The sequence below is a fragment of the Erythrolamprus reginae genome, chromosome 6 (genome assembly GCF_031021105.1).
Source record: "Erythrolamprus reginae isolate rEryReg1 chromosome 6, rEryReg1.hap1, whole genome shotgun sequence".
Taxonomy (NCBI): domain Eukaryota; kingdom Metazoa; phylum Chordata; class Lepidosauria; order Squamata; family Dipsadidae; genus Erythrolamprus; species Erythrolamprus reginae.
The window spans coordinates 62,639,279-62,655,090 of NC_091955.1; the positions used below are offsets into that span (position 1 = coordinate 62,639,279).

General features: G+C 38.9%; 1 protein-coding gene across 1 annotated transcript in view; it reads right to left on the reverse strand.

Annotated features, from left to right (window-relative positions):
• Positions 1–1,299: 1,299 nt before the first annotated feature.
• Positions 1,300–15,812, reverse strand: part of GUCY2C (guanylate cyclase 2C) — a 100,232-nt gene continuing 85,719 nt past the window's right edge. The window contains exons 21-26 of the mRNA XM_070754958.1: positions 14,129–14,321; positions 13,373–13,547; positions 7,441–7,539; positions 4,795–4,889; positions 2,247–2,323; positions 1,300–1,668 (exon numbers count right to left, since the gene is read on the reverse strand). Of these exons, the coding sequence (XP_070611059.1) occupies positions 1,494–1,668; positions 2,247–2,323; positions 4,795–4,889; positions 7,441–7,539; positions 13,373–13,547; positions 14,129–14,321 (814 nt within the window). The 3' untranslated portion in view covers positions 1,300–1,493. The remainder of the gene's footprint in view (positions 1,669–2,246; positions 2,324–4,794; positions 4,890–7,440; positions 7,540–13,372; positions 13,548–14,128; positions 14,322–15,812) is intronic.

The window sequence follows — 15,812 nt, forward strand, 5'->3', positions numbered from 1 at the left end:
AAACAAGTACTCTCAGTTGTACATAAGTAATAAATAATTTTAATGTTATAAAGTGTTATACATGAATGTATAAAAAACTATAAAGGACTGAGGTGCTGCAAAGTCCCTGAGGAGGACAATGTCTTCAGAGGGACTCAGAGCAACCCAGCCAAGGGGGGTCACTCACAAACGCCAATCCTAGAAAGAAGACTTGGACACATTTTCTCTCTGGGTGATGTGACAAGTATTGAGCTGTGTACCCCTTTTTATTTGGGAGCATATGCAAATGCAAATAATTACATGTACATGTCAAGTGATATACAAACATCCAATAACATACCTTCAAACATGACATTTCTTTGAGTCCTTCCTTTCCCCAGATATCACAAACCAATTTCCTTGAATAATTTCCTTTGAGCAGATGTTTCTCACACCTAATTTCTCTGAAGCCTTCTGCCTTATCACAACCAATCTCCTGTTTACCGTGGTCAAAGTCTTTTATCACAGTCTCATCCTGTTTTGCTTCAGGCAATGTAAATTTCCCCCTTTGATCGTATAACGTCCTGTTTGGAGTGATGTATACTTGTTTATCAGTGAGATGTTTATTGAACCCTTTTATGGTCAGTTGTCTTTCCTGTTGCAAATTTCACCAGGAATACAGACTAAGCAAGTTAATTCCGTCCTATCCTGGCTGTAATAGAATCAGGGTAAGCAGAGCATTTTATGCTAGAGGTCCAGATATATATAATATGATATATTCCTATTCTAACATGCATGCTACACTGCAACAAAGGACAGCAACAAATTGCCAACATCCACATAACTGTCTGTCTCTGACTATATCTCAACTAATTGGGTGTGGTTATGGAGATAGACTTCCTCTGTAAAAACAAATACTACAACAAATACTACTCCAAAAGTTTTATTATGTTTTCAGATGGATTGGTTACACTCCCAGACATTATAGAACAAATAAATTATGAAAAAAAAAATCAATGCCTCGGCAGATTTTAAATGGCAGATAAAATTCTTTCTAGATAACAATAAACAATGTACTCAGTCTAAAAGATATTACTGGTAGTTTACAATCTATTCCTTTGTTCCCTGCATATCCAAAAAGCAGTGTACAGTACTAATGAAGACACTAATAAGTCAGCAGAAGCAGCTTGCATTAAATTATTTGCATGTTGGAAATGCAGCAAAGGTAATGTTTTCACAGTTTATTAACTACTTGTATAATGATATGCAGAGAGCCATGATAGTTTATGGCAGCCAAGCATTGTTTCAAACTAAGACATTCTATTAAAAAATAAACTGTAGTGATGAAAACTTGTGTGTCTTTTAATAATGCTTGCTAGTTGGAAAGGTGCCATTGGACTCTTACGGATTAACAATACTTTAAAGGAATGAGCAACATTCTGTTTTTAACCAGTCTTGCTCTTCTCCATTTTGCAAACGGGTGCCGATGGTGGGAACCCAAAATCATTTTATTCCGAACTTGTTCCTATATAGCTTTACAGATAAGTGGCAGGGTGTTCTGTAGTAGCCAATTGCAAATATTCCAGCGTGTCTTTGCAGTAGCTAGTCATGCCCGAAATCGCTTGTATCCGGCAATCTCCCGTTGGTCTTTTTTGCAACGAGTCCTTTATCATCTCAGCAAAATCAGCCTGCAAACGCTGCTGATTCTCCCTGGAAATAGCAATGAATACTTTTAATCATGTATACATTTCAAACCATCAATACTTCTATTTCTATAAATGGTGTTTAAAAGCTAGAGAATAGAGGGAGCTTATGCAATAGTGGGATCACCTAGTTGATCTTAATAATAGTAGGTTGAGGCCTGGTTGGCACCTGGGTGACAGACCATCAGAATATCTCCAGACTATAGAAATGGTGAAGAAATTGGGAAATAAAGCCAAACAATTACAGAAAACAGTGGCAAGCCACTCTCCTGAATACAATATAGATATCTATACATATACACACCAAGAGTCAAGCTCACTTGGAGTGAGAAGGTACTTTTTTGTGTGTCTCTATATCTTGCAAGGGGTGAAATTAATTTGGGAATGCATGAGCCTGTGACCTGTCCCCCAAAATCACCCCACTCTCAAAAAATAACAAATTTGAAAAATATATACTGCAAAAGATTCTTCTCTCCCTATCGAAAGGAAAACAAGAACTATCAATCAACAATGCAAAAGCCCACCCTGATTTGAACACTGATTAATATCACAACTTTAAACAAAGACAAAGGAAACCCCTCTTACACAGAAGGAGGCGATGGAAGATTATATTGCTGATCCTTCACACCTGTCAACCAATAAGTAATCTCAGTTCCTTTGCCCTAATATGAAATGAGAGGATTATAATTAATTAACTATTATAAATATTGTTATTGCTATATTGCATGATTTTTTTTCCTAAAAAAGCAAATTATTTAAACCCGCTGAATGTATAACATTCTTTTAATTGTCCATTGTTGTGATTAATTCAACCTCAGGATCTGCTAACGTGGCAATTAAAAGAAGGAGGAGAAAGAAAAGACAAGATTTTTTTTTAATAAAGTAAGCAATTCCAAAACTTTTCACCATAAGGGCAATGGGACTTTTTTCCCTGAGGAGGAGGAAGGCATTTTGCTTCTCATCCAAGAAGCTTAATTGGTTCTGGCAGGATAGTGGTGGGGGCATGGAGATTCAAAAGGCGACAGCCGGGTGGCGCCGCCCAGTGGAGCGCCATTTTTTTTCTTGCACGCATTAATTGACTTTACATTGTTTCCTATGGGAAACATTGTTTCGTCTTATGAACCTTTCACCTTTCGAACCTCCTCCGGGAACCAATTAAGTTTGTAAGACAAGGTATTACTGTATATTAATTGATGCATTGGTGTTCAGATAGATTTTCATAGTATTATTGGATTACTATAATACTATGATAAATATTTAAGAAATGAAGATTTTAAAGCAATGATATATTAATAGTTGTGTTTTTGGTTTTGCTGGGTTTTTTTAGTTTTAATAGTAATCGATTTTGGTTTTTTTATTATTAATTTCTTTTAATAAAAAAGAAGGAATTTCCCCCCCCCCTATTAATTAGGAAAAGGTTGTATAAAAGTTTTTAGTTTCTTTTAAGAAGAATGTATAAGAAGGAGGAGTAGGCATGATGGCCTATCTGGATTTGTAAGAGGATAATGATATTAATTGAAGTATAAAATAATAGAATAAAATAGTGGGAAGGGACCTTATTCTGCCCCAGCACCGAGCCCCAAATAATTACGCAATAGGTTTTCTTGGGTAACATCTGTGGGGAAAAAAATCAGGTGCTCAGGCATGAAAATTTATTTATTTATTTATTTATTTATTTTGACTTCTATGCCACCCAGTCCTTAAGGGACTGCGGCTCAGACACTATACTTTTCCACCTACACCAAAAACAAATTAGAGGTAACAATGGTTCTCAGAGAGAGGATTACAACCAGATGACTGCAAAAGAAATATGATACTTCCAACCCCCTCCCATCCTTCCATCACTCCCACCATCCTGTCAGAACTGACTCAACTTCTTGTGTGAGAAGCACAATGTCGTCTTCTTCCTCATGAGAAAAAACAGTCCAGTTGCCTTTTGAAAAAGCACTTTTGAAGGAACTACGACCTCTCCATAGACTTAGATTTATAAACCGCCCCTCTCCTGACGGACTCAGGGCAGCGTACAACAATAAAACCAAATACAAAATTTTAAACCCCAATATTAAAAAAAAACCATTCATCCATCTATCATTCATACTACAGGCTGGAGCAGAGTGTTGTCGCTCAACGACCCCAGGTCTACCGGCACAGCCATGTTTTAAAAATCTTTCGGAAGGCTAGGAGAGAATCTCTGGGGGTGTTGATTCCAGAGGACTAGAGCTATCACAGAGAAGGCCCTTCCCTTTGGTCCCGCCAGTCGGCATTGCTTGGCTGACGGGACCCAGAGAAGGCCAATTCTGTGCAATCAAATTGGTCGCTGGGATATGTGAGGAAGAAGACGGTCCTGTAAATAATCTGGTCCTAAGCCATGTAGGGCTTTATCGTTGATAACCAACATTCTTCATCAAAATTCCTTATTCCATGGATCCACCACCACCCAAAAATTCAAAAAATTATTACAAATTTACTGCTGCAAATCAGGAATGTATTTCCCAATCCAAGGTCACATAATAAGGTTTATTACAAATAATCCTCATTTACCAAAAATAACTGGAACCAGCACCTACGTCACTAAAGGACAGGGCTGTAAGGCACTACACTGAGTTATTGCAGTTGTAAGGCAACTTGCCAACTTATGATGAATTTTCCAGCAGGATCAGTTGCCATAGTTAGATGAATTCCATGTTATTCCAGCATCCCACAGTCACATGAATATCATTTGTGACTTCCTGCCAGCGTCCCCATTGAGTTTGCTTCTGAAGATCACAAAAGTGTTCATGTGATTGTGGAATGTTGTGATGTTCTACTTGTGATCTAATCTTTGATTACCCAAATCACAATCAAGTGATTGTTAAGTGAAGCCTACCAGTCTGGATACAATTGAGCTGCAAGTTATATTTTAAAAGCTATGTAGCTCTTAAATAAATGTTCACTGTAAACAGATTTTTAAAATTATGAATATATGGGCATAGGCAGTGATGGGCTCCTATGGGAACGGTCAGGAATGCAGTTCTGGTAGCAAAATTTGGAGCCCCACCCCATTTGCACTGAAAGATATTGAAACAAAATACATAAGCCACATCCACAGTGTGGTAGTAAAAATTTTGGTTGTCCATCACTGGGCTTAGGTTACCTTCAAATATGTTTCTCCTCGTTCTTCATACTGGAACTGACAATCTGTCCTCTTCAAAATATCAATAGTAGAACCACTTACATGAATTCGTAAAGCTAAAATTAAGCATATAAAAAATATACAATACATTTTTATTATTTTATTAGTTTTGGGTTGTTATACAATTGATACACAGTGTTCCCTTGATTTTCGTGGGTTCGAACTTCGTGAAAAGTCTATACCATGGTTTAAAAAAAATATTAATTAAAAAATACTTCAGGGTTTCTTCCCCTATATCACGGTTTTTCCCGCCCGATGACATCATACGTCATCGCCAAACTTTCATCTGCCTTTAATAATTTTTTTTAAAATAAACTTTAATAAATAAACATGGTTTGTAATAATCTAAATGGTTGCTAAGGGAATGGGAAATTGTAATTTAGAGGTTTAAAGTGTTAAGGGAAGGCTTGTGGTACTGTTCATAGCCAAAAATAGTGTATTTACTTCCGCATCTCTACTTTGCGGAAATTCGACTTACGCGGGCGGTCTCAGAACACATCCCCCGTGAAAATCAAGGGAACACTGTATAGTAATTCTTGATTTTTTTTATTTTTTTACTGGGTGAAAACAATAGAATTCAGTTATCTGAAAAACACCATTGTTTTATAAGAAACGTTTGTAATTAAGTATACAATATGGAATGTTGAACATACTAACATAAATTTAGATTAGCTTTGATGATTTTATTTATTTGTTTGGTCATGTAACTTACATATATCAATTTTATACAAGGCCCAAAATTAGCGTTGGGCGAACCAAACTTGCATAGTTCGTGTTCATGCCGAATTTTCAGAAGTCAATGTGTTCAGGTTCGGCGTTCGATCGAACACTGTGATACTATCACAGCAGTGTGTGTGTGTGGGGGGGGGTGAGGCGCTCTGCACATGCTGACTATTCAGGATCCCGGCCAACAGCTTCAAGCGGGTGGTGGGTGGGAGGGAGAGACGGGGAGGGCTCCACCTCCGAAGGGCTTTAAAAGGGCAGAGGGAATCCGGACCTTTGGAGCACAAAGAGGGAGGGGAGCCTGACCTCCCCCCCAGTGCTTCGCCTCACGCCGGGCCACAGGGGTGGGGAGGCAAGTTCTGCTGGCTGGCTATTCAGGATCCCAGTCGGCAGCTTCAAGAGGGTGGTGGGCGGGAGGGGGAGGCGAGGAGGGCTCTGAGGCTCAAGTCACCGACTTGGCTTGGGAGAGCAGGAGGGGCAACTCCAGACCCAGAGCCTGACCTCCCCCCCCCAGCGCTTCACCTCCTACCGAGCCAGAGGTGTTGGGATTGGGGTTCAGAACCCGAATTCCAATAGCAAGTTCGTCCAAACCCGCCGAACCCGAACTTCAATGGGTTCGCCCAACATTACTCAAGATAGTTTAGATTAATCACAAAATCTAAATGTACTAAAATGGTTCCTGCAACAAACCTGCCTAAAACAAAATAAACCACATCTTTGTCCTGGTATGTTGTTTGTTTGTTTTGTTTGTTTGTTTAGTCAAGTACATATTTGTTATATATATAGATATAGCCTTGTTTATATACATAAGATGGGTATGGATAAGATGGAACAATTGGACAGGGATGATAGGCACGCTGGTGTGCTTATGCACGCCCCTTACTGACCTCTTAGGAATCAGGTGAGGTCAACAGTGCACTGTCTAAGGGTAAATTTTGGGGGGTTTGGTGATGAAATCACAGTGTCAGTTAGTGAGTTCAAGGCATTAACCACTCTGTTGCTAAAGTTGTATTTTCTACAGTCAAGTTTGGAGCGGTTCACTTTGAGTTTGCATTTGTTGTGTGCTCATGTATTGTTGTGGTTAGGCCATGCTGAAGGCGACATACTTCTAATCTTGCTATGCCCAGGATTTCAAGTCTGGTTGCATAAGGTATTCTGTTGCGAATAGAGGATGTGGATGTGGCGCAAAGAGCCATGGAAAGATACATGCTTTGCATTACAAGACAAGACAGCAAAATCTGCACATGGATTAGAGCAGTGTTTTCCAACCTTGGCAACTTGAAGATATTTGGACTTCAACTCCCAGAATGCTGGCTGGGGAATTCTGGGAGTTGAAGTCCAGATATCTTCAAGTTGCCAAGGTTGGGAAACATTGGATTAGAGAACAAACAGAAGTATACAATATCATTAAGAGAATAAAAGAATCGAAATTAAAATGTGCTGGTCACATAGCAAGAAGAGCTAATGGCAGGTGGACAAAGGCAGTCATAGAATGGATCCCACTTGATAAAAAGCATCCACAAAAGAGACCTAAAACAAAATGGATCAATAACGTTATCAAGTACTGTATTGCAGGCCCAACTGGCAAAAGAAAGCTCAGGACTGTATTGGTTGGAAACATGCCAAAAAGGTCTTCATCTTGCAATGGGTAGGCAATGGCTAAGATGATGATGACATTTGTATTGTACTCTACATCAAGGAGGAAAGAAATTATATATGTTGCAGGGCATTGCAATCTAAATTCACAAAAAGTATATGTTTATCTATGAGATAGTGATTGTCCCCAGATTCTAGTTTTGTCATATCTTGATAAAATGTGTTTTATATATGGAATTATGAATTTCACTGTATAAAATATTGTATAGTTAGGAATTTTATTCTTACGTAAACCTGTAGACTCCATTCTTGAAGCTGTGTTCACTGTGTCTCCAAACAAGCAGTAACGAGGCATTTTAATCCCAACTACACCAGCTGCACACGGACCTGAACACAAGATAAAACAGAAATAGTCTGAAAAGATAAGTCCATATTGCAGTGGTATCAAACTCAAGGTCTGGCAGCTGGAACTGGCCCACAGGGTGCTTAGATCTGGCCCGCAGGGCTACCCTGGAAACAGCAAAGGACCAGTTTGTGGTGCTTCTGCCAGTGAAAACAGAGCTCAAGAGGGCTGCATGTGCCCCCTGAGCTCCGTTTTCACTGGCAGAGGGTTCCAGAAGGCCATCCCAGCCAAAAATGGAGCTCATGAGCTCGATTTTCACTGGCAGAGCACTTGGGCCACCTCAGGTCCCCCTGACACAAGTGATGTCATGCTGGCCATGCCCTGAGCATGCCCCCCCCAAAGGTCAAACACCACCCTGATGCATCCCTCAATGAACTCAAGTTTGACATCCCTACCATATTGTTTAGTTCAGGGGTAGGCAAAGTTGGCTCTTCTCTGACATGTTTATTTTATTTATTTATTTATTTATTATTTGGATTTGTATGCCGCCCCTCTCCGAAGACTCGGGGCGGCTCACAACAAGTGAAAAACAATCCAATACAATCCAATTAATTAAAATATTATAAGTTTAAGAAAATCCCCTATACTAACATACACACATACAGGCATACCATATATAACTTCAACATGCCCAGGGGGAGATGTTTAGTTTCCCCATGCCTGACGGCAAAGGTGGGTTTTGAGGAGTTTACGGAAGGCAGGAAGAGTAGGGGCAGTTCTGATCTCCGGGGGGAGTTGGTTCCAGAGGGCCGGTGCCGCCACAGAGAAGGCTCTCCCCCTGGGGCCCGCCAACCGGCATTGTTTAGTTGACGGGACCCGGAGGAGGCCCACTCTGTGGGACCGAATCGGTCGCTGGGATTCGTGCGGCAGAAGGCGGTCTCGGAGATATTCTGGTCCAGTGCCATGAAGGGCTTTAAAGGTCATAACCAACACTTTGAATTGTGACCGGAAACTGATCGGCAGCCAATGCAGACTGCGGAGTGATGGTGAAACATGGGCATACCTGGGTAAGCCCATGACTGCTCTCGCAGCTGCATTCTGCACGATCTGAAGTTTCCGAACACTTTTCAAAGGTAGCCCCATGTAGAGAGCATTACAGTAGTCGAACCTCGAGGTGATGAGGGCATGAGTGACTGTGAGTAATGAGTCCCGGTCCAGATAGGGCCGCAACTGGTGCACCAGGCAAACCTGGGCAAACGCCCCCCTCGCCACAGCTGAAAGGTGGTTCTCTAATGTGAGCTGTGGATCGAGGAGGACGCCCAAGTTGCGGACCCTCTCTGAGGGGGTCAATGATTCCCCCCCCCCAGGGTAATGGACAGACAGATGGGATTGTCCTTGGGAGGCAAAACCCACAGCCACTCCGTCTTATCCGGGTTGAGCTTGAGTCTGTTGACACCCATCCAGGCCCCAACAGCCTCCAGGCACCGGCACATCACTTCCACCGCTTCGTTGACTGGGCATGTGGACTTCAACTCCCAGAATTCCTGAGCCAATCATGCTAGCTCAGGAATTCTGGGAGTTGAAGTCCACATGTCATAGAAGAGCCAACTTTGCCTACCCCTGGTCTAGTTAATCTGTTTACAATCCCTTAATCATATGTAACAATATTTGTAACACATAGCTGTGTACTTATTAATGGATATTTACACCCATAGTTAATACTGCTTCTCATGAATTAAGAGTATAAAAAGTTATGCCTTAATCAATTATCAATGATATGAGCAGAATGAACTATAGTCAACCAAAAGTTATGCCACAATCAAGTTATTAAGATACCATACATTATTTGTCATTTTTCCTAATGTGTGTTCTTGAAAAGATATGGGAAAGGAATGTAGCAGGGTTGATGTTTATGAACTGAGAGAACTGAGAGCACTGGCGAAGAATACTTTCTCTTCCAGCATATATAGATAGTGCAACTGGAGAAATATTAAAAGGTAAGTATGAGATGGAATGACATGTAATATTTTAAAGATGTGTGATAATTACATCTCTGCCTGACAATTGGAAGAATATTGTCACTGTTCGCTCATATAAAGGAAAAAGCAACAAGAGTGAATGAAAATCTCAGCTGAACTTCTTTGATAAATGTGGTTAGGAAGATACTCAGTAGAATGCTGACTAAAATCTTGATGAAAATCTGAGACATACCTTATTCTGTTGTTTGCACGTTTGTTTGTGTTGTTTTTTTGAACTTTTTCAGTAGATTATTAGGATTTTTTTTTACTGTGAAAATCTATTCTGGGTAAAACAAAGATATGTTATGCCCCTTGATTGTTTAATATTGGTATGGGTAAATGACTAAGAAATGTTTACACTGATATTAGATTTCTGTTGCATAAACAAATGTGGATGTGGCTTTGTGCAAGGATGCTATCATGCTGATGACTGAGGATACATGTGATTTGTAGTGACTGTGAGAGATTGTATAATACAACAAGGTATATCAGTCTGAAAAATGTTGCACTGAAATCCAAGATACATTTGGTCAAACCCTGTAAAACATATATTTGAAAGAAGAGTGGATGGGCTGGGAGTAAGGAGAAGATGGAGAATTTTACTGTTGGATGGAACTGAATAAATTCTGAAAAACAGAGAGGTACAAAATATGCAGAACAAAAGACAGCACATTAATTAAATATCACACATGAATTGTTGAATGGACATGGTGAAAAAAAGGATTGTTTGCAACATTGAACACTGCTAAGTTGTGATATAAACTATATTTTAGTTTCCTTTTCTTTTCTCACATTTTCTGCTGTATCAGTTCAGTAATTTATTTGAAGTTAGTTGAAGCACTCCTTTGCAGTACATAGCCTAATACACAGCCTGGAAGGAAGGTTTATTACACAAACTACAACTGAACATCCCATGTCAAAAGACTATCCACCTTATTAATAATATGCTGATGACTGGACTTTTAAAATAATAATGGGAGGGGGAAAAGCAAAGTGCTCTTCCAAATCTAAAATCCTCTTATTTCTTAATCTTAAGCAGAATTCCTCTTGATTCCAGTTTTGTCTAATTGCCTAAGTCCTTTCCAATCTCTCTATTATTTCATTTTACTTTATCAATAATTTCCTTTGATTCTCCTCAATTCCTTCATTTTTCTTCTTCTTCTTCATTTCCTTTTTCATCTTTACAAAAATTTTCCTCCATTCTCTCTTCAGATGCAGCCACTTTAAACAGATTTGGCAAATTTGGATACTTTCCACCAAAATAATACTGCTTTTTATTGGTTGTTTTAAGAATCCTCTTCTTCCCTCACAACAATTGCTACTTTTGCAGTGGTAACTATTTTTAAAATTTGTAATCCAAAAGATAAAATTAAGTCAGATGACTTCCAGAAAATCCTGCGGAAGCCACTAGAAAAAAAGGTTGTTTTATCTTTAACCATTTTGGGGGGAATGAGATGAAGATGGTACACAGGCAGAGCAAAGTATATAGGATTAATATATGATTTACAAAATTAAGAAATATATTAACGGATATTCTTGTGTTCTTTTTCAGGAAGAAGACCAGAGAAGACAAGGTTTTGGGGCAGCATTCCAAGATCAGACTGAAGATTAACTATGTAGATGCAATTGTACGTGAACAAATTTAGATCAAGATAATGAGCAAGAGAAAAGAGTTGGTTTTTTTTCTTGAAAAGTTCAAACAGGAAACAGATACCGTTGGGATGGGACCAAGTGATTGGATTCAGCCACTTCACACCTGTTCAGGAGAACAGTTTGTTAACTTTCTGAGCACTTTGGCAAATCATTTCTCCTTCCAACAGCCTTTTGTTTTTCCCACTTTACGGAGCTAATCCTGTCAGGAAGGCAGTAAGGAGACATTCTGCTGGGCCTTTCTTTGTTGTTTCTAGCCTAATCCTTCTCTTTATTGTCTGCTTAAATGTTTTCATAAAATGTCTTGTTACATTATAACAGCAATTAATGGTTCTTGACAGTATGCCCAGACCAGTTTATTTATTTATTTATTGGATTTGTATGCCGCCCCTCTCCGGAGACTCGGGGCGGCTAACAGCAATAATAAAACAATGTACAATAATAATCCAATAAATATTAAAAATGATTAAAAACCCATTAATATAAAAAACCAAACATACATACAGACATACCATACATGAAATTGTAAAGGCCCAGGGGGAAAGAGCATCTCAATTCCCCCATGCCTAGCGGCAGAGGTGGGTTTTAAGTAGCTTACGAAAGGCAAGGAGGGTGGGGCAATTCTAATCTCTGGGGGGAGTTGGTTCCAGAGGGCTGGGGCTGCCACAGAGAAGGCTCTTCCCCTGGGTCCCGCCAAGCGGCATTGTTTAGTTGACGGGACCCGGAGAAGACCCACTCTGTGGGACCTAACCAGTCACTGGGATTCGTGCAGCAGAAAGCGGTCCCTGAGATAATCTGGTCCGGTGCCATGAAGGGCTTTATAGGTCATAACCAACACTTTGAATTGTGACCGGAAACTGATCGGCAACCAATGCAGACTGCGGAGTGTTGGTGTAACATGGGCATATTTGGGAAAACCCATGATTGCTCTTGCGGCTACATTCTTGGGAGCCACTGCTCCAGAAGTTTTTACTTTTCTTTGGCTGGTACTTTTATTAGGGGCTTGACTTTTTAAAAGCTTTTTACACTGCTATAGTGGTTCCTGGCACTGTCCTTTTGGGGTGTACACTTCAAAGAGGCAGCATGCAAGTGTGGCACTCTATCTGGTTTTTTTTCGGCCTTTCTGGGGCATGTGATATTTCCTTAAATCTGGATTATTTCCTTAGAATATCTTGTGAAGTGAGTGAGACCAGCTGTTATCTTTAAATGGCGCAAATAGATCTAAGGAATGCTTCTCTTGGGTGGGAAAAAGGTGCTTTGTCAGTTCTCTGAGCACAGGAGTCTCTTGCCTATGGGAACTCTTTAGTCATCCAAGTCATGGTTGTCCCACAGGTGTTTTTTTCAAGAGGCAACTGGACTTTCTTGATTTCCAGATCCAGTTGCTTCTTGAAAAAGCCCCTTTGGGACAGAAGTCTCCTTCATTGCTTCGGAATGGCCAAGAAACATGATTACTCATTGATAGTAAGATTTTTTTAAAAAGATGTAGGGATGTGGCTCCTTCAATTTGTTTTAGTTTTCTCTCATTATAAGGCTTAGTAACATGGTACTAGACTTGAAGTTTATTTAGATATCTGTCACAAATGCTAATTTTATTTATTTGCTAAAGGATTTCACTTTATGAGCAACAGTTGGCTCTTGATAGTAATCGTTGCATTTTAACTATTTTAATTCCTCAAGGTGCTGTAGCATTCTGTCTGATTTGTAACTCCAGGTTGCAGGTATTGCTGATCAAAAGGAAGTTTAAGTTTCCATGATTGCTGTGACTGTCATTGATCTTCAGTGAATATCCCCCCATTTCTACTTTATTTTTTTCTTCTTAAGAAATTTAGAGAGGAGTATCTTTGGTGGCTTAATTAAAACAACTCATTAATAATGTTTTCTTCAGGCTTCCTGAAAAGGGCAGTTTTCATGAACAGTACATAAATTCTGAATTTTGAAAACAAGTGTATACAAAATACAAATTACAAGAGAGTATTGATCAATAATATTAGGAAACTATTTATGCTTGATATTATCTTTATAATATATACTGTATTCTCTTTCAAACAATTAGTAACCACTGATAATTTTCTTAAAGGCAATATTTGAAATCCTAAGAAATATATAATAACATTTCTATTATTACTTTAGGAAAACTTAAACACGATATTAAACGTCATTGGTTCATTATTTTTTTGTTTTGATCAAATGTTGGATAGAATCCTCATACCAGAATGAATTCCTATTCGAATCCATATAGGAAGGCCAGGAAGATGTTGTAATTCAAATGAGCCCATGAAACTGAGTATATCCAGGGCCATCATAGAAATATCCACTGCGTGGCAGTTACCGTTTCTGTTTGGTAAACCACTTACTACCATATATGCATCTCCAATGGTCTCCACCTGTTAAACATGACAAAAAGGTCATAAGGCTCATCTACTTAGAGAAACCTTCAATTAACAAAATATATGATTAGAGCTGTAGGTCCACTAAGTATAATACAAGTATAATACCTACGAACAATTCGTTCTGTGACCAGGTTCTTAAGTAGAAAAGTTTGTAAGAAGAAGCAATTTTTCCCATAGGAATCAATGTAAAAGCAAATAATGTGTGCCATTGGGAAAACCACGGGGAGGGTGGAGGTCCTGTTTCCTCCCAGGAGATTCCTAGAGAGGCTTCTCCCTGCCTTTTCCAGTTACAGTTTTGGAAACTCGGGTTTGTAAGTGGAAAATGGTTCTTGAGAAGAGGCAAAAAAATCTTGAACATCTAGAAAAGTTTGTAAGTAGAGGCATTCTTAGGTAGAGGTACCACTGTACAGCCCTCCCATCTTGCTGTCCCCTCCAGATAATTGGATTCCTGATTCAGATCACTTCAACTCTGATATATAAAATAATTATTGATTTTTTTTTAGTGCATTGCTGCCCCCACTACTGTCGTTTCATCTCAAGGTAACCTTTTATATTCTATTCTCAGATCAGATCACCTTGTAAACATCATGATGATCAAGAATGTGGTCAAAGTTCTTGTAGATGTCGTTCAGCATGTCTACCACTTCCATAGGTGTGCTGTATTTGCATATGGTTGTGAAGCCCACAATGTCACTGAAGTAGATGGTGACCTCTTCAAACAATTCTGGCTCCACAAGTCCAGTCTCCTTCAAAGATTTTACCACGGGCCTATGGGGTGGTGTGGGGAAGAGGTAAGGCTTATTTCAAAGTGTGCTTTAAAAAAATTAATTGTGGTATGATAGTCACAGCTTTTATCTCTTGTGGAATCGCCATAAAAGTGATGGCAGCTATACATATGTGATTAATAAATAAAATAAATAATTTGTTGAGACATGATTAGTTAATAATTAATTCATGGCTAACTAATAATTACTTAATTAAAGTAGTAACAGATTTATAGAACAGGTAATCATATTTCTTATGCAAAACATTGGAAATAAATATGTAATTAAATAAAACCATCTTAACACTTTGCTGTTGTGAATTTTCTTTACTGTAAATTCCTCTACTGTTTACTACACTTTATATATATATACACCTGTATGTAAGAAAAAAGGAAAGGTAGTGCCAGCAGTAAGAGGCACTTTGGGGTGCAATCCGAAAACAATTGGAGCACCATTTGAACAGGGCTGTCTTAAGGCATGGGGCTGATGGGCACTTGCCTATGGACTCCATGAGCATAGGGTCCCATACTAATCTGTGTAAACCCTTCAATGCAACTTGTATCATATAAATACAACAACTGTGTGGCTTACTGAGTATTATTGTGTTTTTCAAGCCTTGTGTATTGTTCAAATGTTTATCATGTTGATTTTTTTTGTTTGCCGCACAGCATGTTTTCTTAATGTTTCAACACAGATTTTGTTGTAAGTGGCAATAACATAAATATGTGTTTAATTTTCTCAGCCATTTATATTTTTATTCCTGTGAATAGTTGTTGTAGAGGCTCCAGTACACTGCTTTGCCCAGGGCCCATAATGCTGTAAAAATGGCCCTGCACTTGAACACTGTAGTTCTTAAATCGGATACCAAAATGTCCTTCCTGTTAATGACTACTTTACCTTCAACCGCAGCAATACATGAGCACATAATAGATTCAAACTAAATGTGAACCGCTTTAAACTCGATGGCAGGAATTATGACTTCAGCAATAGGGTGATCAATGCCTGGAATGCACTACCTGACTCAGTGGTTTCTTCCCCAAACTCCAAAAACTTTAATCTTAGATTATCTACAGTTGACCTCTCCCCGTTTCTAAGAAGTCTGTAAGGGATGTGCATAAGCGCGCCATTGTGCCTACCATCCCTGTCATACTGTCTTCTTTTATCATTACTTTTTATTTATGTTATGTTTATACAAACTACTATCCTATACATGTCTGACAAATAAAGAAGTGGGGGGGGACTTTGTCAGCACTGACAAATTTACCATCAGTTAATTGCAATAGACAGCTTTGCTCAGAACAGCTCACATCTTGTGACAATGTGTATTTATTTATTTATTTATTTATTTAGTCCAATACACAATAAGGGTTTTAGTGGGTATATATCTATATACACATAGTAAAATACATGATGAAGGTTATAGAGGAGATACTCATAGTAAAATATATCTAACAAATAATAGAAAAGAAGATATAGTAATAGAACATATCAATGA